Source organism: Sardina pilchardus, chromosome 9, assembly GCF_963854185.1.
Source record: "Sardina pilchardus chromosome 9, fSarPil1.1, whole genome shotgun sequence".
NCBI classification, from domain to species: domain Eukaryota; kingdom Metazoa; phylum Chordata; class Actinopteri; order Clupeiformes; family Clupeidae; genus Sardina; species Sardina pilchardus.
In genome coordinates, this window is record NC_085002.1 from 30,169,219 (window position 1) to 30,179,717 (window position 10,499).

Below are 10,499 nucleotides of genomic sequence, written 5' to 3' on the forward strand. Positions count from 1 at the left end.
GTGTCCAAGGCTGGAACTCTAATGCAGAGTACATCCTTTGGTTTAATTGCTCTTATTTTTGTGGCTTCAATTATTTGTGATTTAAACATGTCACTGGTGATTCTGAATGTGTGACAGCAAGCTACTCAGTCCTGTCTTTAGTGGAGTTACCTTAACACACATCCAGATCCTCTCAGATGCTTATGAACTTGCTATGGCAAGTTTGAGCATAATCATGTCTCCTAGTTCAGGCACTTTTTTGTCTTCCCCTTCCTTCAAGGCAAAATCTGTCGTGTATTCAGAGCTATGAGTGAGCTGAGTTAAAGTAATTACGAACACTTACGCTCAGAATGAATCATATCAACATGATTGACTGAAATGTTCATGCCACGGGAAATTGCAAAACCCAAACACCAACCAGTGTTATTCCAGAATAATTATGGTGGTTTTGCAAGAGTCATATAACCTTGTCAGCTGTCTAAAAGAGGCTATTTGCATGCGCTAGTGCACAACATACATATCAGCACCATTTTCATTAATGCATGAGCATGGCTATTTGTCTCTGTGTCACTTTGATCAATCAGCATACATGTACAGTGCTGTAGGTGATGTCTAGATCAATATCAAAACTAGTTCTGCAAATGTGCCTGTTGCCTCTTTAAGGACCTGTGACCATGAAGAAGGTTCTGGGTGAATTATACTTTTGCTAAACACAAACTTTTGTATAGTTATGCAAATGTCAAGATTGACATGCGTAGATAACTTTCCCACCTTCCCCTAACCAAAACAGATGTGTTGCAGAAGGTTTTTTTCTGGCCGGTCCTTCACTTACGTCACTTGAGTCACTGTCATGTGGGCTTCATTGTCATCTGTTCCACATGATTCCTGCAGCTGATATGACAATATGTACACAAAGTACACCATGTCCTCACAAATGTGCTTGACTACAACTGTGGCAAATTGTTGTCTGATTTAAATGTAATTTCTACTGTTGTCCAAATTCTTGGGAGGCTACAACACAATAAAATATTATAGCCTGAGACATTTCATAGCCCCATGCAATATAGTGATTGTCTGTTTTAATTCTGTCTTCAATATTTTGCTTGTGCTTGCCATACTGTATGTTTTAAAGTCTTCAGCCTCTCTATCCACCCCTGCATATGCATGTGTCAGACTCCTCAGGTTCTTATTTGTAGTTATTGCCACTTGCACAGTTGTCAATTTGCCAATTGGTAAGTAATTCCACACAATGATTCCTCATTCCTCTTCTCAGGAAGACTCACAAACATTCCTCATATTATTCATTAGTTATGGGACTACCATGTACACGTCCCTATGAATAGAATATGAATACGTACTGTTTGCAACTTGCTCACTATCATCATTTTTGTTCATGTATCTGGTCACGTTCTTCATTCCTCTTTGTTCCGTGTAAAATGTATTGAATAGAGCTGCTATGTGGTGGAGATGAAGCTATGGCATGAAATCACTGAGCAAAAAAAGAACCGACTTCATTAAATCATTTCAGCCCCAGATATTCACTCAACATGACTTAAGGACAGGCCATCATAGTTTTCTCTTTTGTTCGCTGGTGCTTCTACTGTACATTTATCAGCCCATCACTGGAGAGTAAGCTGTCCCAAACCTTTATATAACTGTCTCCATCAAAGGTCCCTGTGTCTTGCTTTAAGAAGGGTGCTCTGTTGCGGTCCTCGATTGTGTAGTCAGACATTCACGTGATGTATCCATTTCCCCCGAGAATAACAATTTTGTTGAGCTGGAGTGTTATTTTACCTTAGAAATTGTCGCTGCCGCGGAGTCTGGTTGAGCCTCATTTTTCTGTTGTAAGCCTGGTGCCAAGACTCCAGTCAGCATCTTCGTATTTACAGTCCAGAGCTTGCCCAGACTTTTACAGACTCCAGGGAAAGGTGAGGCCTTGGAAGGGCAAGGAGGGATTCAGACTGCAGAACCTGATCCAGCCTGCATACAAAAGAAGGCTGTTTTTCTCAATGAGATGAAATGCTGTTTAAATCCCTGGACACTTTAGATTGGCGCTATCATGGTAATAATAGCCTAATTACATAATCACAGTATCAAAATTGTAGTCCTCATGTTTGTGTTTAGGAAAATCCAGCAATTTTCTCTTCCTTAATAGATATTTTGGTTTTCTAAAATCTATGTGCGTTCCCCCCTCCCCTCATATTTTGTTACCAGTAGTTGTTTGCAAAAGATTCAGTGACTGTACTAACAGCACAAGACTGTTTTGTCTGACAATATTTCTTTATTCGTTTCATCTCTTATGCATCCCCTCGTGCACTGCTGCATAATCCATTAGATCCACATTATCAGACTTTATTTCAGAGACCAAACGTTCACAGTGATTACAACTGTACTACCTAAATATTGATAGTTCTTTCTTTTTTAATTCTGTAGATTAGTCAAATGTCGGCCTGTCAAATATTTGCATTGGGTGGCCAACATTGGTCAGTCACAAACGTTGTTTGTCATGTGCTGTACACTGTATTCTTAACCTGAGCAGTGCACTTTTCTATACAGCCCCAGCATGAGTCACTCACAAAAGGTGGACTTGAAGTTTCGACTGACAGAGAGAGGCAGCTTTGGTTGGAGCTTTGTGAACATGCTGCTGAAGGTGTCAGGGAACTTGTCAGTCAAGTGAGGCAGCTTTCTGTCTCTCTGTTTGTCCTGTGGTTCCTTGCCCTTAGGTAGGCACATCCTCCCTGCATGTGCCAACCTGCACTAAATCTACCTGCTGACATGATGAGTTAATGAAGAACTGCTGACTATTTGGCTGGTGTTTAGTTTTGGGGAGGAACAACATTATATTTAATTTAATGGCACAATCACAATAGTCAGTCTATACCAATGTTTCAGATAATGCACCATAAAGAAAGCTGACCAACTGTTTTTTGTTTGTTTGTTTGTTTAAAACAGTTACCTGCCCTTTAGTGGACTGGTAATTACAATGTTGAATCTCAAAAGTGACGAAGTAGGCTATGTTTTGAAATGATTGGAGACAGGCCTCTTTTAAAAAGGGAAAGACAGGGCTGTCCAATTTGTCAAACCACAATACGTTACAATTAGCCTACATGAACCAGTTTTGTAGGCTATGAAACACAACGTTACCTTTGAATAGTCGTTCCAATTTTGCATGTCACGTAGGCTAAAATTGATTCACACACCCTTGAAATTGAAGTTTTTTTAGCGAACAGTCATGTTTTCCCATACAAATTCAGTTTTGCCACTAGTGACACACTTCTCACTGTTGCCAGAACTTTGATAAAACCAGGCTTTTGGCCAACGCATGAGACGTAGGTTATGTTAGGCTACTCAAAAGTGTCAACAAGTGCAAAAAAAAATGCAGCTGGGTTAATCCGTCTTTATACCTTAATGACATTATCCCACGAGACAAAGGGAGGGTGCACATGCGGGTTCTGATACGAATTTAAGTTGGGCGCTCCATATGGCCTGAGTAAAACGGTTCTGCAGCGAGAGTGTGAGTGAGAGAGGGAAGTGCTATTAATATCGGGTGACACAGGGGCGGAGCAAAGGACACTATTCTGTTTTTTCATAGCGGCAGGTAAGTTCGACATGCTACAGGTGGGGGAGAAGTTGAGCACTGTCGAGTCTTACCACAGCAACAATACGCGAACCCCATGAGACTGTCACAGAGATGACAAGGAATACAACAAGCGCAGTAAGCCACTTGCTATTGCGCTAGACATTTAGGTGGCCTACGTCTTCGGGCTGTCAAATGTGTTTACTTTTTGCGCTCATCAAGGAGTTACTTTATATGTTATATCCAGTGCTTGCTAAACCTGTAAACAATGAATAACGAAGCCCTTCGACCGACTCCACAAGCTGGACGTGTTAAAGGTAAACTCGCCACCCGTCTGGAGGAGGTGAAGAACCCATGGCGACAGACATCTACACTGGAGCTCAGTCACAATGAAACGGCCAGGTTGGCAACCGACGCTTTACTTGAGTCAGGGGAGAAGGAGTATCGAAGGGTCCTTGCACAAGAAAAAGAACTGAGCTTTCTGTCTCCGCTTGAAATTCGCTACATTGAAGATAATGTCAACAAGAACGCTCTCCCCGAAAGCACCACCAATGGCAATGACAGGGACTTTGTAGACACAGTGTCCGAGATGACTTCGGGTACTTATTTTCCCATGATGTCTGACGACGAGCCACCTATACTTGAGCTGGGCTGGCCTGAACCTCCACACCGGTTTGGACCCTCGGAAACACAGATTTACTTTCAGAGAGACAAAACGCAAAATATTAAAGATTTAATACGCTCTCTCATTAATAAGGCGAAGAAAGTAAGTATGTACCCTGCCCCATATTTTAATATAGACATGACAATTGTTTGATGTAGCAATATAGCCTAGTGTCTTTTTATTGGGTTCAATGTAGAATCAGATATCAGAAAGTATAGGCTTATAGTCCATTGTTGTAGCCTGCATACTTTTACTGTAAATGGTGTGCAGGTTATGTTTACAATGCCTACAGTGACGGTTATGGTTAATTTATCTCTAGCAACATAAAAGTTTGGATAGTGTTTACTGCAACAGCTTTTCCTGGTATTGTTCCGATAATAGCAACGCCGTTTCCTCAAAAACAATGATATGACCCCCACACACCTAACCTGTCAAGCTCTGTTCTGCTCACTCTTTCCAAGAGCCCCAGTAGTCTGATCCCACCTGCTGAAGCAGCATGGGCTTGTCTTGCTGTTGCATATGGACACACTCACTTCTTCACCCTTACATTTTCATGGATGTAAATGGTTGACTTGGTTGCCTCTCACCTAGTTGATGATTATTGACAGCAATCATATGCTCAAAACATTCAGCAGTTACCCATGGCTCAACATCTGTGTTAAATAAAGAAGGTTTTAGGTTATATGTTTAAATTGTAGCAATGTGGTAGTGTAGCCTAATCTTAAGAGAGTACTAAAACTGTACACCAACAGGCATTTCAACATTGTAAGCTTAATCATTGTACACTTAATAACAACAACAGACATCACATCATCAGTAGGCCTAAAACTATTCAGAAATACATGTCAGTATTTGTGACATTTAGATACTAGGCATGTCATCACAATCATAACTTCAGTGTAGGCCTTTTTCAGTGTCATGTAGCCTATTCAGTGACCTTGACTCAGTCTTCACCTTCCGGTTGTAGGTTATCGCCTTGGTAATGGACATCTTCACGGATGTAGATTTGTTCTGCGATCTTATTGAGGCTGCAAACAAAAGGAAAGTTCCTGTTTATATTCTACTGGATGAGAAGAACCTGGAATATTTCATGGACATGTGCAGCGCACTGGAGATTCACAACTCCCATTTGACCGTAAGTCTTTGTGGCAATGATGGATAAGCATTAAGAATAGTTTGTAGATTACAGTATGTATATAAGCAGTAAACAGGTCATGGTGACTTTATGTTGCATGTTTATTTACATTGCCACAAATGTGCACAATGCACATGCATGACTTAGATGATTTGCTCTCCTCAATTGTACAGTAGTCCATGTTTTTTCATTCTCTCTCTCTCTCTCTCCCTCTCTCTCTCTCTCAGAATTTGCGAATCCGCAGTGTCTGTGGGGACACGTACTGCACCAAAAGTGGTAAAAAGTTCACTGGACAGGTTCAAGAAAAATTTATGATTATTGACTGCGAGGAAGTGCTTGCTGGCTCCTACAGGTGAGTGTGTGCCCAAGGCCCATTCCTTTTCTCCTGAAGCAGCCCTCCAGCAAAGCCAACCAGTCGGCTTAATAAAGACTTATAGCCACACCGCCCTCAGATTCCCATGCATGATTTTCACACGCCTCAACTTATAGTGTGTGAGAGGAGTCACGTCTGATCAGTTTGGAGGCTACAAGTCAAAACCATGCAAGTAGTAAACCTCTTCAAAGACAACATGGTTTGTAAACATCTTTGAAACAGTCAACATGAAACCAAATAAGAAGATCAGCAACATTTATTTAAGTTGTGGATAGTGGATGTTTGTGATTGTGTCAGACTTGGAGCCTAAAAGTTTTAGTTTTGATGTTGCTGGTTGAACAACAAAGGGCCATTGATTGCTTTTGTGACCACATTGAGTTCCCTCTGATCTATGTAAGTTGCCTAGCCCTGTGGTTGCTTAGCTCGTATGCAAAGCAGGCTCCACACCTGTCGTGCACCATTTTGCTGGGCACAATATTGGAGATGTGTAGGTGTTAGGTGGACTTCCGACTGCTGCTCTGCAGCGGACACTGGAGATTCTCACAGCTCTCAGTGGTGAATATGTGTTGATATGGGACTCCCGTGCATGGGGATGCACTCTAAACAGCGACATCGGCAGCAGCAGCATCATGGGGGTGCTACTGTGTAGGTCTCGTCACGGAGTTCCAGATTCCCTGCTTTAATACTTCTACACTGCACTGTATTGTTGCCGGATTGTCGTCGTTGTGTGCCAGGGATTAGTAAACATGCATAATTCCTTGATGAGGAGCTATGTTATGCTCTGAATTCTAATGTTGATATCGGAAAGCAGGAAAGCTGTTTCTTGTGTAAACCCAGCCTGTGTTTGTCGAGGTCCAAGGATCGCTATTGTGTATATATTAGCTTAGCTACAGAATTATGTATTGGATCACGCGTCCCTAACAGACCCTGGTGAGTTTGTGTCCAGTTATGGCAGCCATCTTGACAATGCATATTTGTTCTTGAGGCATTGTGTTGTCTTAGTAGGGAAAGAAGTGCACTGAGAGGGAGTCAGGGTTTAGCTAGTGGGCGAGAGCACACACTGCTCGCTGTGGGTGAGGCTTGTGTGAATGACTTAAGTGCTTAGTCAGAACAAAGGCTGAAAAGTCAATGGTTTACCTGGTACACCTACTGTACAGCACCTGACATTCAAAAGGAAGCCTCGCTGGTCTGAGGCAGACACATTCCTAGTAAAGCTGCGAAATGTAAAACTGTGGCATGAGACAAATGAGCTGGTAAAAAAAAGTGGAATCACTCCACTTTGCACTTTTGTCTCGTAATTCATTTTGACGATGTGCCGTAAATGCTCGTCACACAACTTTATTGTTTGAAACCCAAACTGCATGCCATGGGTTGGTAGTGTGTTTCTGTGTTATGAGAGCAGCTGAATGGTGCTCATACTGTATAAAGGTTGACTGTACTGTGGTTCATTTAGTGAATATTGGTTGCCCACGTTTGCAACATGCCGCCCTTTACGAGACAAAGACACCTGATTCCTTTCCACTGTGCGCTGAGTGCTTATCTATAAGTGTTTCAGGTGCCCATATTAGGTTTCCTATTTCAATACATTACTGGCCCTAATATCTGTTCCACAGTGTATGAGACTTGCAGACAGTTCAACGTTTTACATGCCATTGAAGGTCATATATATACCTGAGTGGTGTCCTAATTCCATACTAGAATGTTTCAAAGGGATTAACGTCAGTCAGACATATGTAGAGGTCTTCGGTTGTATGAGTTTCTCGTTCTGGAACATTCTGACTTACTTCAGCTGGACTTTCCGGTTCAGGACCAGGGTGCATATAGGTCAACGTTTTCAACGTTTTCAACCTTTTCCATAGGTTGCCACGTTTTCCATAGGTTGCCACGTTTTCCATAGGTTGCCACAGCCTGTTTGCAACCTGCGTCTGCATGTGAGAAATGAGTGATCTCTGAAATCATAAAGGTGACAGAACTGACTTAGCTTTCTGTTGTGTTTTGACTCCTTCCCTGTAGCTTCACCTGGTTGTCAGCACAAATCCACAGCAACATGCTCCTTCACTTCTCCGGTCGAATAACGGAAAGCTTCGACCGAGAGTTCCGCTGCCTCTACGCAGACTCTCAGGTGCTGGAGTGCTTCGCCAACGCCGATGACGACGACGGCCCCTACTACCCTCCCCAACCCCCTCCCAGTTACGGATACGATTTAATGCAGGACAGGGCAAACAGGGCTAACCTTTCGGAGCACTCAAGCAGCCCATCCGGCAGCAGCATGTCCAGCGTCAAGGCCGCTCCCGGGAGGCCCGCCACCGTATATAAGGTCAGCCAGGACAAGAAGCAGCAGGTCAACAATGTCCCGAAAGTGCCCGACAGACGCATTGGCCAGAGCCCGGTGCCAGCGTCACCAATGCTGTCCACGGGCGGCCACCTGATGCGCGGCTCGCCCAACGGCTCCGGCCAGGCCGTCTTGCACGAGCGCCCGTCCCTCGGCCCCACCACTGGCATGGAGTGGGCCAAGGCGGGCACGCCAGAGTTCCTCAGGGCCAATCTAGGAGGCCCCATCAGCAAGTTCCAGGCTCTGGGCCTGTACGACCACAAGAACTACTTTGGCGCCCAGCAGAAGCCTCAGCCCGTGGAGAACAAGTACCTGCCCAAACCAGCGGCCCCAGGGAACCTTTTCAACAAATTGACAGATCTCTTCAGCGGGTCCAACAAAGACAGCGCACCCAACAAGGACCCGTACATCTACAGGAGGTCGCCCACTCAAAGCACAGCCTATGGAGGTCCAGACCTATCCCAGAATGAGCCAGAAAGTAGACAGGTTTTGCCACCGCCTGCCCCCGTACCTAAAGAGGTCCTTGGCAGTGACCACCGTGGCATAAGCCGTGGGGATGAAAAGCGCATGACTCTGGGCCACAGCAAACTGGACTTGGTTAACCAGTACAACAAGAGGACCAAACCAGTGTACAGTCGCTTTGAATTAAAAAGCAACAACTGAACCAAAGCCTGTCAGAGATGATATCTCTTTCAGAGTCTCGGAGAGAAGCACGCTTTTTTGATGTTAGTGTGAGTGTGTGTGCTTTAAAAGGCTGAATGTTGTAGGGCACTGACTTTGTATGGGTCTTTGTTCTCACAGCTGGTGGAGGACACTGAGACAGAGGGCCATACAGCACATGCCCAGGTTGTCATGGTGGCATGGAGATGTTTGGATCCCTTTCAGCCGTTCGTGTTCACAGCGGACAGGCTGTGACTGTTTTTTTTTATACATTTTCACGAAAGATGTGCCTGTTTGTATACTGTAAAAAAAAAAACATACCGGTGCAAATATTTGCTTAATTCTCAGAACATGTTTTTTTTTTAATTTGCTGCACATCATCGGTACTTCATCAGCTGGCATAGCAACTGCATTTCTGACTCACAAGATGGTTGTGGCCACTGTGGAAGCAGTGCATCCTTTAAAACAAACCTACAGTTCCTTTTTTTACAGTATTCATTCTAAAAACTGTTTTCTTACCAAGCCAACAGTTATTTTTTTTATTTAACACTCCAATGATACAGTCCAGAGCACTACAATACAATACAAACAGGGTCTTTGTCTGTTGGCACAGGACACCACTGACGTGAGGCTCATCTTTTTGCTGCTCAGTGTTATAGTTCATTTTTACTGGGATCTTGTATTCCCAGACTCCTGGTCTTCCCTGTGCGCAGAGGTGTTATTTTTAGACATACTGTGATAAGCTTGTGAGACAGACAAGTGCATTAAGGTGGACATGAGGAGAACGTTTGTACTGATTGTATAGAGTTACATTAGATGGGGAATGGCAATTAAGTAATTAGGCATGGAAAGACCTATCTACTTTCCATGGCAGTCAGATGCCAAATGCCTATTGGATTCCCCACCCACACATTCCTTTTACTACTTCTTCTTGTAAATAATAAGAAGGGCTCTAGTTGCAAGTACTAAGAGGGGCTATTAATGTGAATTTTGCTGAAGCACTAAAAACGCCCAAATGCAGTTGTGTAAGGTGCTGGCATCAGTATGATGGAGTAGTCTCCTGATGACAGTGGTAAAAGTATCAGCCCTCATGAGTTTCTGAAAACAAACTAGTGACTCAGATCTATTATTAAGCAGGATCTGCTGGTGAAGTCCCCGTCTATATTAACTGTCTTGTCTGGATTGGAATTGTGTATGTGTATGAGTCATCATGGAAAGACATGAGTCTCATGGACAAAAATAAGCCATTTATACCAGGTTGCCAGCAATATTTTAAACTGTAGAATTTTTATATGCATGGTGTGTGTTTTGAATATTTACACCATTTGATAACTGTAACATTGCATCATACTTGTCTACAATAAAATGTATTATTTTGGGATTATATAAACCCAGCAAAAATGCTCAGTGAGCCTCTTCCAAGGGCACGTATACTATGTCTCATAACAAACGTTAACTGCAATAAAACCTTTTGAGTAGCATTCTTTACTCCCTAACTGGAATTTGTATTCATTAATATGGAATGTAGTTGTGTGTGCTGTTTTTGTATGTGTTCCAAACACTATTGAAAAACTTCCATTGTAATGTGAGTCAGCATTGAAAATGCAGTGAGTCAACACTCACAAAGGGTATTAAGAAAGCCGAAGTCATCTGACTGTCTTACTAGAAAACCCTTGTACTTTTGCAACTGTGCCAAGTCTTTCAGCATAGCCAGTTTTAAGTAAGAAACGGAATACAAAATGACTAATACAACCACTAGACTTGTCCTGCAGCTCATAT

The 10,499-nt window shown here is 43.0% G+C and overlaps 1 protein-coding gene across 1 annotated transcript; it reads left to right on the forward strand.

The window, feature by feature from the left end:
* Positions 1–3,584: 3,584 nt before the first annotated feature.
* On the forward strand, positions 3,585–10,210 carry fam83c (family with sequence similarity 83 member C). The gene is made up of 4 exons (XM_062544663.1): positions 3,585–4,322; positions 5,188–5,355; positions 5,583–5,707; positions 7,742–10,210. The coding sequence occupies exons 1-4, from the start codon at positions 3,825–3,827 to the stop codon at positions 8,721–8,723; spliced, it is 1,773 nt and encodes a 590-aa protein (XP_062400647.1). The 5' UTR covers positions 3,585–3,824; the 3' UTR covers positions 8,724–10,210.
* Positions 10,211–10,499: the final 289 nt, after the last annotated feature.

Coding starts and splice junctions, on each gene's coding strand:
- fam83c (XM_062544663.1), top strand. CDS start 3,825: ATGAATAACGAAGCCCTTCGACCGACTCCACAAGCTGGACGTGTTAAA. Junction 4,323..5,187: donor TCATTAATAAGGCGAAGAAA/GTAAGTATGTAC, acceptor TTCCGGTTGTAG/GTTATCGCCTTGGTAATGGA. Junction 5,356..5,582: donor TTCACAACTCCCATTTGACC/GTAAGTCTTTGT, acceptor TCTCTCTCTCAG/AATTTGCGAATCCGCAGTGT.